General features: G+C 45.6%; 1 protein-coding gene across 4 annotated transcripts in view; it reads right to left on the minus strand.

The window, feature by feature from the left end:
• Positions 1–21,606, minus strand: part of Pknox2 (PBX/knotted 1 homeobox 2) — a 74,961-nt gene that overhangs the window by 22,203 nt on the left and 31,152 nt on the right. For all 4 annotated transcript variants that reach the window (XM_035443574.1, XM_035443573.1, XM_035443572.1 and 1 more), the window contains exons 3-4: positions 20,676–20,847; positions 8,327–8,515 (exon numbers count right to left, since the gene is read on the minus strand). In XM_035443574.1, coding sequence (XP_035299465.1) covers positions 8,327–8,515; positions 20,676–20,847 — 361 coding nt within the window. The remainder of the gene's footprint in view (positions 1–8,326; positions 8,516–20,675; positions 20,848–21,606) is intronic.

The raw sequence follows: 21,606 nt of genomic DNA on the forward strand, positions 1-21,606 counted from the left end.
ATGGCTTTGTGGAACAGTGACAAGGCAGCTCTAACTCTCTAGGGACAGTCTCAAGTCTTTTCTGAAAAAGACACTGCGCGGTAGCAGCAGAAGCCCTGGGGAAGAGTCTATTGACTAAATACATGCTATTGTCATCTCCTCAGCAGCTTCCTCAGAGGCTTATCTGACTGTTTCCAGGTGGATGCTGCTGTGTGGTCTCCCAGAGAGACACCCACAATGAGCGGAGAAGCATAGTGGTCGCAGTGTTAGAGGCCTCTCCAGCATCCAGTCTCACAACCCTGCTTGAACTGTCTGAGCACTCAGGCACTGAGAGCTGCTTGTCCATCCCAAGAACTCTGCTGTGCCTCTCTGGAGAGCCACTGGAAGCTTGGGCTCCACAGGTGGTATTATTAGAAGCTCCCCATCCCCCACCCCATCCTCATCTCACCCCACCCCCATGAAACACAGAGGCAATGAGTCCCTCAGAAGGGGCTGAGCAAGCGGGGGGGGGGGGGGGGGGGCACGGCAACAAGTTTATAAAATCAGAGAACTTGCTGCCACCTGCCACCTCACCCCTGTGGTCATCACTCATCTTTATGGACATCAGTGGTCTTTTTACTCCAAGTCTCATTTTTGGAGCCAAAAGGTGACTTCTTCAGAGGAGGTACTTTACTAAGAAACAAGAAAGGCTCTGAGGAGCCTCTGATGTGGTCATGGGGCACACGAACACTGACTGTGACTACACGTCTGGATATGTGGTCTGACTTCAGCTGGGGTGAGTGAGTTCTCCTGCACCTGCTTTCCTCACTTTCAACAGGGAAAGATGCCCAGGAAGTTATTTTCCACCCACAGAAGAAATTTCTGGGGAAAAACCAAGCCAAGCCAAAACAAAACAAAACACGGTGGGCTGAAAAATTAAAGTATCAAGGAAAGAAATGATGGAAACATTTCTCTTGAAGATATTTTTATATATCTGGAATTTTTATCTTACTAGGATGCCCCTGAAACAGGGAGACACACTGGATGACTTTGCAAAACCCTTGCAGTTGAGGATTAAGGAAAAACCAATGATGGTCCTTAGGATTCCAGTGAAAGATAAGAGGGTCAGCAATCTGCCATCCTTGCCCTGACCACTAGGGGTCTCTGTGGATCCACAGCCTCAGACCAGCTTACCAACCCCTTCCAGAAGGCTAAGTCTAAGGCTTATTTGCCTGACCTGAGAGGAGGATGGGATGCATTTCACCGTCCCACTTCCACTGGAGAGCTTGTCCCACCATGCTAGACATGGCCATGGACAGTGCCCCTGACTCTTCACTGCTTCTCATCACCTTACACAGGACACACAGAACGGTTCTCTCTTGCTCACATGTCCTGTTGCTTTAGCTTGGGAACAGGTTTTTGAAGGAAAGAAAGCTGGTTCTCCCTTTGACACCACCCAGCACAGTGTTGAGTGTGTGCTAGGTGCTTGCTAGATCTATGGCCCAACTGGGCTGCATGGGTCTAGGTGGATGAGGAGGTTGCCTCTGTCCCCAGACACCCTTTCTGGCAGAGTCCCTCTGTTCTATCACAGCCAGAGTGCTGTCTGAGACTGAGAAGAGCTAGGTTTGCAAACGCAAGGAAGCTAAGCACATATAAACAAGGCACCTAATCCTGTCCTGTTCCACCCCAGCTGGGGGCTTTGGCCTCCACCTCCTGGGAAAGGCAGCCCAGGCCTGCAGGGACAAGCTGCAGCTGCTGCTCTTAAGGAACATTCCTTCCCGGAAGGAGCAGAGCTCTCTGGTTTCACTCACCCGGCAGAGAACCACATGCCGAGGACCAACAGAAGCCACAACTCTAAGGCTCTGGAAGAATCAGGCAAAATAAATCCACTTTTTGTCTCCTCTGTCTGTGGTGTTGCTTTCTTGTCTAAGGGGTGATTCTCTGGATGTGGAGCACCTTCCTTTATCCTCACCTGGCCTGAAAAGTCACAGGTCACACCCTCAGGACGCTCAGCATGTGGTAGAAATCCCAGGCCTTGGCAGAGGTGACTGGGGCACACCACCTTCAGCCCCCCGACCACTTTGGAAAAGCAGAACCTGATGCATGTCATAGAGAAGCCCCCCCCCAGGAGGGAGAGATGGATCATCAGCATCCTCCATAGGCTGCTGGGGAGTCACAGAGCTAAGAGGGGGTTCCTTAGTAGGCTGCTAAGCCCAGCACCTCAGGGTTGTGCTCACTTCCTACCTCTTCTCCCCTCTTCCAGTCAATTATCAAATCCAAATTCATGCTTCGAAGTAACCCATTACATCACTTCTAGTCTCTGCATCCCTGAGTTAGGGTAACTTCCATGCATGTAACAAGATGTCACCATATTACAAGAACAACATAGGCTCTGTAGTAATCACACACATGATTATTACTTAGTGTGTGGTGCTGAGCCACTGTCCTTACTTCTCTTTTTTTCCTTTTTCTCCGAGGCAAAAAGGAGAAACTATTGGGTCAGGCATAGTGGCACACACCATCAACCCCAGCACTTGGGAGGCAGAGGCAGGAGCATCTCTGTGAGTTTAAGGCTATCCTGTCCTACAAAGCAAATTCTAGGACAGTCTGAGCTGTTACACAGAGAAACCCTGTCTCAAAAAACCAAGTGGGGGGAGAGAGGGAGGGAAGGAGAGAGAAAGGAAGGGAGAAAGAAAGAGAGAGAGAGAGAGAGAGAGAGAGAGAGAGAGAGAGAGAGAGAAGGAATATTGTCCAAATAATGCCCATCTGAAGTCTTGTGAGGGGTAAGGTACCCAGTACATGCTATGTTTGAGACTGAGAGAGCTCAATCAGTGCTGTGGAGGTTCCTTTCTCACCGATTCATATTGTAGCCATAAAAGCTCAATTAATTTGCCTTGCATTGTGTCTCTAGCTGTGATCCTATTGCTTATATCCCTATTTTCTTTAAAATATTTAGCAGTTGGCATAAAAATATATCTCCCTTAGGGCTGGAGAGATGGCTCAGTGGTTAAGAGCACTGGCTGCTCTTCCAGAGGACCTGGGTTCAATTTCCAGCACCCACATGGCAGCCCTCAACTGCTATGGCTCCAGTTCCAGGGCATCTAACAACCTCTTCTGGTCTCTGTGAGTACTGTATACACATGATACAGAGACAGGAAAACACTCATACACATAAATGTTTTTTTTAAAAAAATTTAAAGAATAGACATTTTAAATACCCCACTCATAAATTTAGTTTCAAGATACTCCATCATTTCCATTTCAAGATCAGGGACTATTGTATCCATTTTTATGTTCTCAGAACTCAGCAGGTTCCACGAGTGCATGAATGAATATACAATGCACGACTGAATGACTTTCTGTCCCCATCTCTCCAGGGATTCCAAAAGACTATTCCCTAGCTTCTCCTCAGACTTATTTCTGTCCTAGGAACACTTTCTTTAGAGATGTCAGTAGGCTACCAACTCTCCCAAGCCTTCCTGAAAGGCTACCTCCCCCAGGAAACCTGACCAATGAGCTTGCAGCTTCTTCCACCACCTTGTGCAAAGTCCTCCATCCTGAGACTTGTTCATTCTGTTTTGGGGCAGAAATGGAACTGGCCATGAACCTTGTGCTGGCTGGGTCTCAGGCCTGGTTCTCTGGGGGTGGGGGTGATCTCTAGCCACACATGTGGTGTGTTCAGTCCAGGACCCCTTCATCCAGACTCCTCCCTTCTCTTCAGCTGTTTCTTTCCTGTCTTTCCCAGCACTCCAGGCCCTGAGCATTCTATGCCTGGTAGAATTCATTCTAGACTCATAGCTCACTCCCTCTGGAATTAGGAGGTGCCCCAGAAATAGTCACCTGGGCTCTCTCAGGACCTAATACAGTACACACACAGTCACTTGGGCTCTCCCAAGGCCTAATACAGTAAGCATCCCCAAATGACTGGAAACTGAATGAGAACCATGTTCCAGTCTAGTGTGCCTGTACTAGAGCGGACTCTACTTCTCCATGGAGAGAAAGGGATAGTTTTCAGATCAAATTAGCAATGGGTAAGGTGAGAGTTGAGTTCTTTCTAGTGGGATGGTTTAGTTAGTATTCTCTAAGGACAGGAGAACCCAGAGCTAGTGGGGTGCCTGTGTGTAACATGTTACCTTGGAGAAGGACAGTGTAACTTCCTGGGGAGGTGGAAACAGTGTACTGAGTGAGTTGAAACCCTTGAAACTATTTTCCCATTTTCTCTGTGTGGTAGAAGCAGTATCTCCACATCCCCACTTTTGCCTCACCTACTCAGAGAAAACTGACAAATAGAAATGGAAGACCCAGATGGGAATAGGCCAGACTCCACAGAGTGAGTGAAAGCACAAGGTATCATTTGGGATCGGGACTGCCAACTGGAAAACAAAAAATGTCTCCTCCTTTGCTACACAAAGCATTGTGATCAGCACTCAGGGAAAACCATGAGCTAGCAGTTTGCAACAAAGCTGGAAGGCAGCTGAGATGTTGAGCTGGAGGATCGTGTTCCATAGGGGCAACACCCCTCCTCAGGTCAGGCTGGCACTTGGGGCAGCTATTTCAGGCTGGAAGGGATTAAGATTGGAGCATGACGAATGAGCATATTCACACACACACACACACACACACACACACACACACACACACCCCAACCACTCACTTTCCTCTTCCATATGGGCTCCTAAGGTCTGCCTCTTCCATTGACTAAGCCTCTGGTCCTAGTCCTTAGGAAGACAAGAGTCTTTTTCTTAAATGAGCTCAGGCAAGACACCACCCATCCTGCCTCAGGGAGACAGTGACAAGGGCCGGATTGGAGGATGATGCATAGCAAGTCCCATTCACCTTTGCCCCTTATACCCAGACTGTATGCAAGCTCATGCTCATCTAAGTGCTAATTCCTCCAAGCTGACCACTTCCCCTTACCCCCCTCTGGCCTGAAAAGTTACAGGTCACACCCTCAGGATGCTCAGCATGCCACAGAAGTCCCAGGCCTTGGCAGAGGTGATTGGAGCACACCACCTTCAGCCCTCTGACCACTTTGGAAAAGCAGAACTGTATGTCAGAGAGAAGCCCACCCTCAGGAGGGAGAGACAGACAGATCATCAGCATCCTTCATAGGCTGCTGGGGAGTCACAGAGCTAAGAGGAGCTTCCTTAGTAGGCTGCTAAGCCCAGCACCTCAGGGTTGTGCTCACTTCCTACCTCTTCTCCCCTCTTCCAAATTCTTGCTTCCCAGCAATTCATTTCTTTATTCTGTTCATGCTCTTCATCCCACTATGCCTGCCATTCCTCTTCCTGCTGTCCTTCAACGTCAGCCTAACATTTATTGCCTTTGCCTCTGTCAGTTCTCTCCGTCTCTTTCTCTTTACTGCTCCTTTCTGACAATACTTTGGCCTCTTCCTGCCTCCCCCCAGAATGATTCGAACCTTCTCTGTTTGTCTTTCCTTCCCCTTTCCTTAGTTCTTTTTTCCTCCTCTTCTTCCTTCTCCCTTTCTGCATCCCACAGCATTACTTCCTTCAACCAATGCCTATTGGCTCCTGATCACACCGAAGGCATCATGGCCACAGCTGGCATCATAAGGCAACAATATGGAAGGAATGAGTCTATTTCAAGAGAATATTAGCAAGCAGAAGCATGCGTAGCTGTTTTTAGATCTGTAATAAAGTGATTTGGTGATTTCAAATATATAAAATGCTGTGTCAATGCAAACAACATGTGCTTTCTAGGAGAGGAAAGTGAGATATGAGATATGCAATTTCTCATCTAACATCACATGTGGCATTTGCTGCATTAATGGTAGGCTATCAGCTAGCTGCAAGAAGGAAAAGACTGTCATAGGGAGTTGGAGAGACCCCCACAGGACTGCAGCCTCACCACCACCTCTGAGAAAAGGCCTTAGAAAACAGGGATTCAGTATGGAGGATGTTCCCTCAGCAGACAGGTATGGGAAAATGGTTGTGGTACCTAGAGCAATGTGGCTCAGGAATGGACACTGAGGCTAGACCTATGAGGTCTTGAATGTCAGGCTGGCAGCTGTGAAAGCCCTGGTGGTAGTCGGGCTCTGTAGATTACACAGCCTTCAGGAAGACAGATCCAGCCGCAGCAGCAGCAGCAGAAGTGTAAGGGAGCACTGGTGTGGAGCAGGACTGACAGACGGCCAGGAAGACAGGCAGAAAGGAGGTGGTGGCTATCAGAGGAAATGAGGGGGGCAATCTGAGTTATACCAGCTAGGAATAGCTCACTGTGTATCTTTCCTCCTCTGTCTTTGGGTGTCTTTGTTTGACCCAACAGCCTGAGTTTCTCTTTCTCTGGGGTCTGAAGCCTTTTCTGCAAAGGCAATCCCAGGGCCATTGTCACTGGAGATCAGAGGCACCGAGTCTGGGCATGCCCCAGAGATCTGGCTCTTACAGTCGGAGGCTCTACCACCTGGATCCTATGGAGCCCATGTTTGCTTTCCCCACAAACCCCACTTCCCCGCAACTGCAAATGCCTGCTTCCTCCAGGCCAGCTTGTCAACCTCAGACAGACCTCCAACCCTGAGGGGCCACTGTGGCTGCTGTGCCTCTAGCCCCTCCTTTCTTGCCTCTCCACCCTGCTACCTTGGTACACCCCCAACTCCAGAGCTCAAGGTAGAGTCAGAGGGCCCAGGAGGGGAAATCCAGGGCCTCTCCAAGGACCTGATTATTTCCAAAGACTTGTGCTAATTTTCTGATATGATCCTCACATCTCTGTGAGGCACTAAATCCTCATTACTTTTCCTGACCGATGCATTCTAATTAGATCAACACTTAAAAAAAATTCACAATAGCCACAGGATGGCTTTCCATCTCATTAACTCCTCACTTATTATTTTCATGAAAATTACTGATAAAAATGTGCATCTCCATTTGGTGAGGCCTCGCAGCCTCCTCAGCTCCTATCTTACATCTCTCCCGTCACCGGGGCTGCGCGGCGTCACCATGGTAACCCACAATAATAGAAACTAATAAATTACAAACGAGATGCTCGTTGAGCAATTATTGTCCTCTTTTATGCAAGTTTCTTGCTAATTTCGATCATAAGGGAAAGTACAATAAGACTCTGAAGGAATGAGTCTATTTCAAGAGAATATTAGCAAGCAGAAGCCAAGGCTGCTGTTTTTAGATCTATAATAAAGTGATTTGGTGATTTTAAGCAATACCAGGAGGAAATAAACTTCTTGCCCCATGTCCTATTTCATTCTTAGTATCAAGTCCTAGAGAGATCCCAGTGAAGTAAACCTGGTGCAATACTGAGTGTACCTGTGGAGGTGGGGGGGGGTGTCACAATGTATAAAGTGTGTCCCTCCCTTTCCCCCTGCCAGCCAGAGTCATTACATACCCAAAATGAAAGCGGCACAGCCTCTCAGGTAGCCTTTGCAGTAGCTCCCATCACTCACCCTTAGAATGTTAACCTGCATCCCAACCCCTGTCTAAGGAGAAGGGCTACCTTGGGCCTCCCAGGGGCATCTGTGTGAATGCTTTCTGGACTTCAGCAACTCAGTGAAAGGGGAAGGAAGTTGTGAGTCTACAATCTACGCAGATGCCAGCAAGTGTGGTGTACAGGAAAAGTCAGGTAGCTTTCTGAGTTTGTAGACTTGGAGAACACATTCTGCCCTATCAAGAAGTGCCCGTTCATTCTTCCCTACAATGTCGAATAAGCAGAATCTCCTTGGAGGAAGGTGGCAGGGGGAATCTCAGAAGGGAGTTGGCTGAGGTGTCTTTTACAGCAGCCCTGCACCTTAGTGGGGCAGAGGTAGCAGGTAAACAGTTAGAGGATGAGTGAGGAGAAGCAGTCCCATGGAATTTGTCTTTATCTAGTAGGTGGGCAGAATTTGCCTGGAGGATCAGTTTCCCAGGGAGGCTTCTTCCAGGAGTGCCGAGAGCCACATCATGCCCTTCGGAGGGTAATGTTTGCCAGGAGGTCTACCTATATCATCCCCAGCTGCCAGATAAGCAAGTGTCTTTTCTCCTTTATGGACCAGGGTCTACCCACTTCTTGGTTAATCTTGTAGTAGGGATCCAGGAATTTCTTTGGACACTGGCTCCCTTAGATGTGGTCATTTAGGACGTGCTCAGACCCTGGCAGGTGGGAGTCTATGTAAAACAAAACAAAGCAAACAAAAAAGGGGGTATCTAAGGTAGCAGGTCGTAGGATCAAGGGTTTGAGGCCAGCCTAGGTTACATGCTAAGACCCTGTCACAAACAACAATCAAATAAAAAGTAAGAGTCTGTGCTGTTGGATGGAGAGAAGAGGGCCTCCTTGTAAAAGGATCTGATGATTCAAACTGCTTTGCCCAGGTCATTGGGGTCCTCCACCCCTGGCTGAGAAGCTAAGGCCCATCCCTGTGCATTACCTGTGAGTGAAGGTTTATGGAGGGCTGGTTGGGGGAGTAGGGACCCCCGAGGTCGTTCCTGAGCAGGTTATCACTGTGCATCTTGGTTTTGAGGCAGGTGATGTATCGGTTGCAAAAGTCCTTGCAGAGTTCATTGACTTTCTCCAACTCTAGCAGGTGGATCCTCAGGACCTGGATTGCCTTCACCATCTGGGGAGAGGAGGAGCTGTAAGCCCAGGTATCTGCATCACATCTCCTACCTGTCAAGCCCCCAGCCCCGGGCTCAGCAGAGGACTGATGCCTTGCTGTGGCTCCTGTTTCCCATCCACAAGGGTTAAACTCGCTCCATATGATCTGTTGATTATTTCGCTTGCTTTTAGCCCACTGCTACCACAGCTGTTCTGGAGGCAGCTGTTGTCTTCTGAGAACAGCACTGACCTTAGCAATGGAAGTCTAGATTCAAGCTCCAGGTTTGCCACAGATAGTCTGTGTGGCTTTTGACAATTTGCTTAAACTCTCTATGCCCCCTTAGTGTCTAATAAGTGGGGATACTATACCCTCCCCAACAACTTTACACATTCACCAAGGGATCATGGGGGAGGACCATGGCACACTATAAAGCATGAAGCACTAGGCAAAAACAAAGAAGACAGAGGTCTGAGTTTCTTGGAAAGGCCCCAGAGGTCAGACAATGTCTATTCTTAAGTTTATATTCTGTGTGCTTCATGTGATATGAGCTGCCTTACTCTGATGATACCTGCTGACGGACTGAATAATCCAGCATGACTTAGCTGGGTACTGGGTACCAACTGCCTGCTTTCTGTGCCCTCTGGGTTTCTGCACAAGGGCCTCTTCAAATGGACATCCCTGATCCTAACATGGCTGGAAGCTACTTTGAATTTGAAGCTTTCTTCTCTGTTGTCATTATTGTTTCTATTGGGGTTTGTTTAATTTATTTTATTTCATTAGTTTTTAAGACAGGGTTTCATGTAGCCCAGGCTAGTCTCTAACTCATTATATAGCTAAGGATGACCTTGAACTCATAATCCTTCTGCATCTATCTCCCAAACACAAGGATTACAGGCATGTACCTCCAAACTCAGCCATTGCTCTAACTGTCATAAAAGGAAAATATGTGGAAGGTATGGAAAGCACAGGATGAAAAAGACAACTGTTTTTATCCAGTTACCCTAAAAGAAAAGTTTCAGTTTCCCTCTCATTTATTTACATGTGTGCATAGGTGCTATGGTGCTCATGTGGAGGTCAGAGGACAACGGTGGGAGTCAGGTCTTTCCTTCCATTATGTGGGTCCACAAGATTGAACCCTAGGTTGTCATGCTTGGCAGCAGGTAAGCCATCTTGCTGGCCTACATGCATGTATTTTAACCAGTCTCCAATAAACTTTTACATACAATTTTGCTTTCTGGTTTTCCCTTAGCTCATCAAATATGCTTTTCTAAGTGCCAGAATTGTTTTCTCTATCTCTCTTCTGGACTGTGAGCTGTGAGAAGGCAGGGATGACGTCTAATTGGCTCACAGCATTATCTTATTTACATAGAATAAATATTGAACGGATGAGAATTATTTTCAATTGTCACATATGAGCCCATATGTGTGCTTTATTTAACTAGTTCTCTGTTGCTGGGTATTTATAATACATTCAAATTTCTAGTTTTATTTAGAAAAAAGTTACACAATGAGGCTAGATGACAATGTGGATCTAACTCAATGGTAGAACACTTGCCTAAGCACTCATTAGGCCTTGGCTTGATCTGCACACACACACACACACACACACACACACACACACACACACATGCACAAATGCACAATAGAGACTATTTTCTAAATATGTAGCTCTGTCTTCCATTTCTGCATTATTTCCTCAGTATGAATTTCCAAGAATGACAGAAGAAAAATATACATACATTGCTATGGATCATGACAAATACCCAAATTGCTTTCCAACAGGGGCTTGTTCAAACGGTGCTAGGATAACCAGACATCCATAAACAAGCAAACAAAAACCCTAACCTTATTTTAAACTCTACATCTAATACAAAGATTAATTCAAATGGAGCTCGGAACTAAATACAAGACAAAAAAACTAACACTTTTAGAAAAAAGAAAATGGAGTCAGATGTTATGGCTCATGCTTTTAATCCCACCACTCAGAGACAGAGGCAGATAGATCACTGAGTTCGAGGCCAGTCTGGTATGCAGAGCAAGTTCCAGGACAGTCACAGCTACACGGAAAAGCCCTGACTCAAAAAGCAGAAAGAACAAAGAAGAAAAAGAGAAAACAGAAAATCTTGGCATGCGGGATTTAGCAAAGAAGTCTTAGACTCGACACCAAAACCACAATCAAGAAATGGAAAATCACTTGCTTGCAAAAATTAAAAATGTTTGTTCTTAAAGAGAACCTGCCAAGCATGGTGATGTATGCTTTTAATCCCAGCACTCTGGAGGCAGAGGCAGGAAGATCTCTGTGAGATCCAGACCAGCCTGATCTACATAAGGAATTCTGGGATAGCCAGGGTTACATAGAGAAACCCTGTCTAAAAACAAACAAAAAAACCCAACAACAACAACTAAAAAACAAAACAAACAAAACAAAAACTCAACAACAAAAAGACCCTGTGAAGACGATGAAAAGACTATGAACTGGGAGAGAATATTTACAGCCACATATCTAAGAAAGGACTTGCACCTAGAATATGTAAAGAAGTCTTAAAACTAAATGGCAAAATAACAAGCAACCCAATTAGAACAAGGGCAAAAGGCAGGATCAGATGTTCTGCTGAAGAGGATATACAGATGGCAAACAAGCACATGGAAAGATGTTCGACGTCGTTAGCCATTAGGGAAATGCCAATTGAAGCCACAGTGAGGTATCTCCGCACACATATGCATGCTTACAGTTAGAAACCGATGACATGGCCAGAACCGGACACAAGATCACTTGTGCATTGCTGGTGGCAATGTGAGACAGTGTAGTCACTGCAAACAGTAACTGCAAATAGTGTGGCAATGGCATGCAAAGTAAGCATGTCTGCTTCATGTTGTGAATGTCTTTAATCCTAGTTGAGAGACAGAGACAGACAGATATCTGTGAGTTCAAGGCCAACCTGGGTTGTCTTGTGAGTTTTAGGCCATCTAGGGCTACATAGTGAGAAACCTGCCCCCAAACCAAAACCAAAACCAAAACCAAACAAAGCAAAGCAAAACATCCAAACGAAGCATGTACTTATCATATGACCCAGCAGCTTGTGGGCATTTAGGCATTTATTCCAGAGAAATAAAAATGTACACTCTCTCTCTCTCTCTCTCTCTCTCTCTCTCTCTCTCTCTCTCTCTCTCTCTCTCTCTCTCTCACACACACACACACACACACACACACACACACACATACATGAACAGCTGTTGAAGCTGGCTTTATATCAAGTTGCCTCAAACTGGAAACAGATGAATGGATGAAGTAACTATGGTACATCCATGTCATAGGCTACAACTTGGCAATAAAAAGGAATGAGCTATTAATACACCCAACAACTTGGATGTGTCACAGGGGATTATGCTATGAGAGAAAAACCAGTCTTAAAGGGATATATACTAATAGCACAGTGACATTTGTAGGACATCCTTAAAATGACAAAACCATACAGACAGAATAGACAAGCCATTGGTGGGACAGAATAGAGGAAAGAGAGAAAAATTGTTCTGTATCTTGACTGTAATATGTCTACATGAATCTGAATGTAACAAATTCACATAGAACTTAGCACACATGTATATACATATAAGTGGGTGTGTGTAAAACTGACAAAATCTGAATATGGTTGGTGTGTTATTCCTGCTTGTGAAACTGAGCTCTGATTATGTAAGAAGAGGATCAGGATCTCTCACATTCATGCTTACAATTTCATGTAAGTTTACAATTATATTAAAATAAAAGAAAAACATGAAGGTGGAGTTACTGCCATATCCTCTTATGTTCACATGTATAATGTGTGGGGGATTCTAATGCCAGCCTCCTAGTTTTTGGTAGCATTGTGATGCCTGGGAATAAACTCAGGAAATACAAACATGAAACAAGGGCTGAGGTGATGGATAGCTCAGTTGGTAAAGCACTTGTCACAAGGCCACAAGCATGAGCTTGATTGCCAGGTCAGTTTTAAAAACACAAAGAAGAAACTGTCTCCCTGGGAACTTTCACTATGATGAGTAAGGACTGAGCTCTGACCTCAACTAATTCAGGGTTTCTGGGGTAAAACTGGAATTGAGGGTCACAGACTGAAGCTTTACAAATAGCTCTGTTACAAGGTCTCATCCTACAAATGCCAGCTCCATGAGGCAGAGACTGGGGAGTGGTGATACCAGTATAAGTAGTTTGGACTAAAAGGAACTTGGGAAAGACATGTTCTTGTCTACATTTTCTGCTTGGCTTCTGCCTAGAAGGCCTTGTCTTATGTCTATTAGAATAATCAGCATATAATAAGATGCACAGCACACTTGTGGATGGATTGATGACAACAATGAAACATTCTTACTGTATGTCTGCCATAAGTCCGTTCTATGCTCTGTCTTATTTATTCTAGACAACAACCTTCATAGGCAAGTATTTTTACTGCCCACATTTTATAGTTGAAGAAAATGAAGTCCATAGATAGTTTTTCCATCCCAAGGTCACACAGCTGGTAAGCAATATGAAGCCTCATGGCCTTATCCCTGAGACCAAATTGTTTTACCCTTCTCTGGTCTCTCGGGAGCTACGCATGTTGAAAACGATGGTAGTATAAAGGGTGTATGGTTTGGGAGTAAGTGGAGGCCTGCAAGGTGAGGGGACTGTGCAAATACACCAGGACCCATGGCTGCAGCCTCTCTTCTAGGCCATCCCTGCCATTGGGAGCTGACCTCATTGTCTCTATGTTCTTTCAATGTGCTGATTAAGAAGTTCTTCCTCACACAGGACTCAAATCTCTTTTGCCTTACTGTAAAGGGCTTGCTCAGCCTTCTGAAGAACCAAGGACATCTAGTCCCTTTATTTAATATTATCTGTGCACTGGACAAGTCATCTGACTTGAATAAATTGCTCAACTGTTTTTGTCAAGACAAACCCAATCCTAATAGTATCCCTTTTCTCTTTCCTTTCTTGCCTCTCCCTTCCCATCCTTCCTTCCTTTTTCCTTTCCTTCTTTTTTCTTTTCATCTTTCATCTCTCATTAACAAGACTATCCTATCCTGCTTAACTTTTGGAGGAGGGAGTACAGAGTATAGAACCATGGCTTCTGACATGCAAGGTAAATGATCTATCACAGCTGTGCCCAGCCATATTCTGCATTTAAAAATCATCATTTTATTTAAGAATGGTCTCATGAACGAATACACACTTGCACATGCTTGTACAAATTTATACAAACATCACACTCCCCAAAACATGCACCTCTGTTCATTCAAGTATATAACCAATATGTATCTATTATGCAAAAATGGAAAAACTCCAGAGAAGTGAAACAAAGTAAAAAGCAAAAATTTATCTATATACCCAGAATGCTTAGCCCACATGTAGTACACGCATAGTGTGCCTTAACTAGTTTTGGTGTGCAGGGGCCAAAAGCAGTCATATCCTGGGGTCTGATAAAGCACAGATGAAGGATTACTCTTTTATGGGCTAATAGAATTGGTTTAAAGATTTAAGAAGGCAGAGTAAATCATAATGGTACTCTGAGGCAATGAATATGTAGGACCTCTTCAATATTAGAGAAATAGATGAGCAGCACTGCACACGAGGGTGGGGGCACTGTGTGCAAGGCAGAAACCTATGGAGTTAGTGCCATGCAAACTGGATGTGAGCCCAGGCCCACTGCTTGCTCTTTTAGTGTCAGGGGACAGGTTCAAGGTTTACTCTGACCCTTAATCTCCTCAGTTGTAAAATAGAGACAAGGGATGTTTCTAACTCACAAGATTTCCTTGGGGCCAGCAGGTAAAATGTGAACATGCTCTGTAAATCACAAAGAACCAAGGACTTTTTTTTTCTTCTGGTTTTGTGGACAGGGTCTCAAGTAGCCCAAGGTGGCCTGGAATTCACTATGTAGCCAAGGATGACCTTGAACTTCTGATTCTCCTGCCTTTATTTCCCCAGTGCCCAAATACATACTGAAAACAAAACAAAACATAGCCTTCTTTGAATAATTTCTCATACTCCATTAGCTTTCCTATGGATACCCTATGTTTGACTGGTGGAAAAAGAATTCTTGGGCTTCCCTCTATATCGGCAGCGAATAAAGCATTCTTCATCCCATATCTCTAACTTTTGTTGTTTTTGCCTCTAAGTGAGAATAAAATGCCGACTCATTAACCAATTCTTTTCTAAATGGTTTGGGTCATGGATATTTACTCCAAATCCTTCAGCGCATTAACAATGAAATTTTATTTCTTAAAACAGATTTGACTTATTTTTGATTATTTGCATATGTGTGTGTCAGTGTGAGGGTTTGAACAAGTGAGTGCAGGTGCCAACAGAGACCAAAAGAGGATACTGGATGCCCTGGAACTGGAATTACAGGTGCCTATGAGCTGTATAATGTGGGTGCTGGGAACTGAACTTCAGCCCTCTAGAAGAGCAGTGAGTGCTCTTAACTGCTGAGCCATCTCTCCAGCTGGAATGCCACTTAATTTAATACCACCACTATGTGTGATGAATGTGTCCTTAACTCCAGTTTCCCAGGATTTACTCTGTCAGCTTCTCTCTCCCCTTTCCATTTCAAAATTCTGCCTTCTTCAAAGATGGTCCCTTCAAACAGCAAATCAAGATGCAACCCCATTTTGTCATATGCCAGCATTTTCATGTGTACCACAGTCCCAGGAAAGTACCCAAGACCAGGACAACCTCTTTCCTACAAGGCTGCATGCTGTGATGTCCTGAATTTAGTATTTGTTACCTGGGTGTTTAAGAGAAATGGCTTAAGCTTCATGCAACTTAGGTTAATAATAATATCCACACTTTAAAATTGTTGTGAATATTGAGTAACATGTTTGCAAATGTTACTGCCATGTATCACAGGTGTTTAATAAATGTCAAGTCCTTGTCCTGATGGCCCCCAACGGCCACACAAATCTTCAAGTTCTTTTCTAAATGGCTGCCTCTCTTGCGGGTCTTGGCCTCTTCATTTTACGATAGTGACTCCTTGTCTCTCAAAACATTTGTATACACAGCAGTTTACAATTTGCAAAAGGCTTCTCTCTCCATTATCTTATTTGAGCCTCTTCACCCCAGGGATACAGGCAAGATTATCCATCACTCCGCTAGAGATAAGGGAACAGAGGCTGGGAGATGAGATAGCTTGTTGCCTTCCTTGCCTTGGGGGCAAGCTCCTTCCACTTTCTCCTTCTGCAAATTGGGAAGGTGGGTGCTCATGTGGGGAAGAAGAAGTTTATAAACACACATTCCTAAATCATGAGCTGACATTTCCTGTGAGTCACTGAAAGCCAAAGCTAAATGCTAAAGCAGAATTTCTCGCAACTGGGGCAGCTTGGCTTGGCCCATTGGGAGTGCAGGGTCACTAGGATGAAAAGGGAAACATGGATGAAAGGGGAATGCCAGGGGCTGGAGGACTGCCAGACAAATGGATGTTTTATGGAAGCTATCATGAATGGTAAGTAAATGGCATCAGAATTTGGAGAGGCAGTGAGGGGCCAGAGGGAACAGCCTGGGTTTCTCAAGTTAGAGGAACTTTCTTCAAGCCCAATCATGTAACTAACTTCTTGGCTATAGGACACTTGGTCCTCAGTTTCTTTCTCTACTAAATGGGGATAATAACAGCTCTCTGTCAGGCTTGTATGAGAATCTGAAGAACAAAGTGGGGAACTCAAGGAGATGGTTTTGGAGACGGAGAGGTTTCTGTCTTCCTACTTGGAGGACTTGTACAATTCTAAATTGCTGTACCTTAGTTACCTCAGCTGTAAAATAAGATAACAGTGACGTGCTGGTCTCAGGGTGGAGCTCAGTGGAAGAGTGCTCGCCTAGTACATGCAAGGTTCTGCATTTGACCTCCAGCACCACAAGAATAAATAAAAAGTGACTCTGTTGTACTGAGCAATGAATGACATGTGGCTAGAAAAAAAATAAAAACAACAACAAAAAACACCCCCAAACCAAACTAAAGCAGGGCCTGACTACTTTCCTAGAAATTTGTCAGAAGACATTAGCACTCTCTCACTCTCCCCCTCCATGTGTGTGTGACTGTGTGTGTGATGTTTGCTTATCTGTTTGTCTCTGTGTGTGATGTATGTGAATCTGTGTATGTGTGTGCCTGTGTATGTGTGTGTGTGTGTGTGTGTGTGTATGTGTGTGTCTGTGTATGTGTGTGTTTGTGTGTGTCTGTGTGTATCTGTATGTGTGTCTCTGTGTGTATATGCGTGTGTGTCTGTGTGTGTTACAGTGGAGCTGTATTTCATGGTTCAGTTCTCTTTTCTGTTTTATCCATGTTTGCAGGACCCTGTGTGTTATTTCATTTCTTCAAATGAGGACTATGGGGCCTGGAGATGGCTCAGTTGGTCAGTTGGTAAAGTGCTTGCTGGACAAGCATGAGGGCCTGAGTTCTATTCCCAGAACTCACATAGAAATGATGGATGTGGTGGCCCACACAGGTAATCCCAGTTCTGGGGGGGTCAGAGACAGGAGGGCCCCTGGGACTTCCCAGATATCCAGTGAGACAGAATTGGTGAGCTCCAGGCCCTACAAGTAAGAAAGACTTAAACACACACACATACACACACACACACACACACACACACACACACACACACACACACAGAGAGAGAGAGAGAGAGAGAGAGAGAGAGAGAGAGAGAGGAATGTTCTGAGGATTAAGCCAACTGCCTCCAGCAAAATGGGCATAATATTGTTAATATTAATATTAAGCTTTGTGGGTTTGGAATGAAGATTACATAAGATAATAGATGCAAATAATTTAGGATAGCACCTGGTACCTGTAAGTGCTCTATAAATGTTAATTATTACTATCGTTGATATTCTTATTTCCTTTCCTTTCCCTGGTGTCTGAGGTTTGCAGGTCCCTTCTAGGCAGAGTGCCTGGACTGAAGGCTGGTGAGTAACTCTCAGATCAGGTCTGGATGAGGTCTCTCTGGGCCTACAGCTCTGGGCTGGCTCCTTCATGTGGCTCTTCACTCCTAACTCCGGCCTCCAGGCCTGCCTCTTCAGAGTGGGCTCAGGGGCCTGGGAGGCCCATTTTGGAACTGGCTTTGCGGTCAGGCAGCCATAATCTGTCCCTGGAGCCACACCAGAGTCTCATTAAAACGTGCCCCATAAATGTTAAAAAATTTACACATAAAAAAATTCCATGCATGAAACTGAAACCGTACGTTTTACAGCCTTAGTTTGAAATCTTGCATAATATATAAAACCTTGGCCTTGCACAGGGGGCCCGTAAATCAGGTTTTATAAAACAAAAAGCTTTTACCTTTCAAAGGGGTTTGGGGAACTTGCAAATTTTACAAACTTTACCAAGTGCCAGTCAGAGGCTGCTGGGCCCAAGGAGGGGATCTCGGCTCTGGAGGCCAGGCAAGAAAGAAGCCTGGTGTAGTAATTATAGTAGATCCCAGAGGGCTCACCGGGGATTCCAGATTAAGCACTTGGGGGTGGAAAGCTACCCCTATGGCATAGAAATGGAATAAGGTCCTAGTGCGGGCTCCAGGTAGAGACATTATTGGTGTCATTCTCTTATTTGCGAATGAGGGCTTCATTGACGAAAGGGAGGGGCGGAGTGGCAATGGGAGGAGCACAAAATTAGGAGTCAAAGGTCAGGGCTCTGCTCCGTGGATGTGAGGATCGCTGTGTAGAAAACGCCATGGGAGAGAACTCCTAAGGTTGGATTTTTAAAACCCAAGTTTTTTGTAATTACATTTTCCTCCCAGTAGAGGCGCTGTGGAGCGGCAGCCTTACAAGAGTTCCCTCCCTCACAATTCTGTGACTGGGATCCTTTCAGATATTTGGGGCAGCTCTGGGAGAGCTGACTCAGCTGTTTCCATGGAGATTTGTCTGGAAAAGCGGCTCTGGGAGACTGTGAGGAGCACCGGAGGGTGAGACAGGCAAAGAGCTCGGAGGAGGGAAGGAAGAACAGTTAGGGGCTGTCCAAGAGGTGGGAGAAAGCAGGGGAGGGTCAGGGAGAGGCTGGGGGAGGGTGTTGGAAGAGGACCTTCCGAGGGGCAAAGATTTGGGGGACCCAAGTGCCCTCCTGACAATCCCATCTATGAAAGTCAATATTCAAGGGCAAAGGAAAGCTGCCCTCACACACACATATATAAAAAATAAATCTCTCAATTATCTCAGCTCATTTGCTTGGGGTCCCTCATTTTATGTCCCTGCTCGGCTGCGCAGTATATCTGTCCGAAGAAAGAGTTACAGTCCGTTGGGCTACGTGTGCGGGGTTGTAAAAAATACAGATGCCAAATTAACTGGCTGTGGCACTCGGCAGCTGATTGAGCTGGTAATAACGGGATCTGACCTTTTTCTAATTTCTAATTATGTGCATCTCGGCTGTGCAGGCGACATGATTCTTGTCCTAATGATGGCTCCTGTGATTGGCCTCTGCATCTCCTCCTTTTGACACTGGGCTAGGAACCAGTGGCAAAGGGCACTGCTGGATTCCCCTACCCCATCCCAAAAGCTGCAGGATCCAGACCACACCATGTCTTTGACAACCAGGAGGTAAGGTTGGGGATCTGAAATGCTACCACAGTAAGATTAATTTTCAGATGCAAAGCATTTTTAAAGGCCGAGTCTATGAGCCTTAATTTATTAGATAGGTGCAGTTGGTTGTATAGATGAGGGAACTGTGCTTCAAAGAAGTGTACCAGGGCCCTGTCTCAAGTCGACCCTGACTTTTACAAAGAGCTGTCTCCTGGCTCCATAGCTGCCAGGCTGGATTCTGAGGAGTTCCTTTCCAAACTGGAATCTTCTGACTCTGGCTAGCTGAAGAGCAGGGCACTCTTGCCCTCACAGCTAGAAGACCTGCTCAATGGAAGCTTTCCTAGGGATCTAAGAGGCTGCAGCCAGGGTTCAAGGCCTGTTAGGGTAGAGGGAGGTCAGGGATGAGCAGAGGTAGTTTTGGGGTTTGCAGTGCCTCCTCTAATATTCCTGGCAGCCAGTAGGTACTTCTTCCATGTCTGGGGTCTGCTCCCATTCTTAAATCGTCATGACACCATAAAGTTCCAGGCTAGGCAGTGTTTTCCTGGTAGCTGTCTCAGACTCTACAAACCACTGTTCTGACCACTGAAACAACATTGTGAAAAATTCACGGCCCTGGGTAATACCAGAGTCATTCATCTGGTCTGTGTATGTACTAAATATGTGTGTATGTGTCCACATGTGTACTCATGCATATGTGTGTTTGTGTGCCTGTGAGAACATGTAGTTTTCCTTTCCTTTTGTAGCCACTTTTGCTTCCCTAATTAATTCTGCTCTCTTTTGGGGCGCAGATAATGGCTAAGCTCTGGGTAGAAGAGGTTGTCAGCATTACTACCAGTGTGTGTGTGTGTGTGTGTGTGTGTGTGTGTGTGTGTGTGTATGAGCATGCGCCCGCGTCTTGAAACAGATCTGCAGTTTTCAAATTCACTGGGCAGTTCACACACTGAAAAAGAAAATCAGGTCCTGCCAGGCGGTGGTGTTTCACACCTTTAATCCCAAGCACTTGGGAGGCAGAGCCAGGCAGATCTCTCTGAATTGAAGGCCGGAATAGGTCTGTTACACAGAGAAAACCTGTCTTGAAAAACCCAAGACAACCAACAACCAACCAACCAACCAACCAACCAATCAAAACCAAAAGCAAACAAAACATGAGATCCTGTTGAATCTCCTGGCAGGACCAGGTCTTTCCCAGTATGGACCGCTTGAACATATATATCTCTTACCTTCCCATATTTGCCTCCTTTGCCACAGCCACCAGTTCTCCGTGAAAACTTGAAATAGCTACCTTTGGCGTTCTAGCTGCTAGTTCCCCTTTTCCAATTGTTTGAAGTGTAAGGCATCGGGCAGCCAGACACTGGTGCCACATAGGTAGAGGTGGAGGAAGCTTTGGCAGCAAAGCCTGCTGCTGGAATCTTGGTTTAAAATGCTCAGAACAGGACTGGAGAGAAGGCTCAGCCGTTAAAGGCTAGGCTCACAACCAAAAACATAAAATGCTCGGAATTGGTTCTCAACCATGAAATAGACAGACACAGTGCCAGTTCCATAGTGGGCACTCGAAACTTTTTGTTGAACTAGCGAATGAAAGGAGGACTTTTAGGATATTTGGGATGGGATCACGGGGCTGGAAGACTTCAACCAGGATGTAGGGTAAAAGATCTTTACCAGATTGTCCAGTTCCGGGTCATCGCTGAAGAAGGGTTTGTGTTCCTGCTCCTGCTGGTGGACAAAGTTCTCGATGTCCACATCAAAGCTGGCGGAGGTGATGCACTCAGAGCCCTGGGTGGCCTGTTCACATTTCTCAAACAGCAGCGTCAGGAGCGGGAAAAGAGGGTGCCTGCGGGGACATCAAGAGCTCACACATGCGCACAGAGACCACACCAGGCTGCTGCTGGGACTGTGAAGCCCCGAGGCTCCCTTTCCAGCAGTTCCATCACTTCCTTTCCCAGGGTCCAACTCCGTGAGAATGTCCCCAGTCCCCAGGGTCTGCCAAGGCGGCAGCATTTTGTTCTCTGGCATGGAGGGCCCACTCCTGGGGTCTCAGAGGGCTCCTACCTTTCCCTTTTGGTCAGATAAACTGCATGGAAAGGTTATAGCTCTTCAAGGGTGTTGGTGTCGGTTTCAGACTCGGCATGAATCCAGGAAGGAAATGTGGCAACTAGTTAGAGAATTCTTGGGTGTGAATGTTAGCATTAGGTGACATGCAAGCTAAGATTCATGGGACCATTTATGTTAAATACTTCGTCTTGCATTTGTCCATTATAGAAACACACAACACATGTGTGTGCTCGGGTACATGCACACATGCTCGCAAGTGCGCCCCCACACACATACACTGAAGCCAGGTGAGGGCAACAGATGTGTATAAAGAGTTGTATGTTTTCGAGTGTACACAGGGTAAAATATATGAGCCCCCAAACTCATCCACATATGCCCATGTCTGTTGGCAGACTCAATTTGCGTCAAAATACCCCAGATGCATTCGTAAAATCTCCCTACACTTCCATCACCAAATCCTTAGCACGGCTGTAATTAAATGGCTATTTGCATCCTTATATGTTTTTCTCCAGGACTGTCTCTGTGTAAATGATTGTCG

The sequence above is a fragment of the Cricetulus griseus genome, chromosome 4, assembly GCF_003668045.3.
Source record: "Cricetulus griseus strain 17A/GY chromosome 4, alternate assembly CriGri-PICRH-1.0, whole genome shotgun sequence".
In the NCBI taxonomy this organism is placed as follows: Eukaryota; Metazoa; Chordata; class Mammalia; order Rodentia; family Cricetidae; genus Cricetulus; species Cricetulus griseus.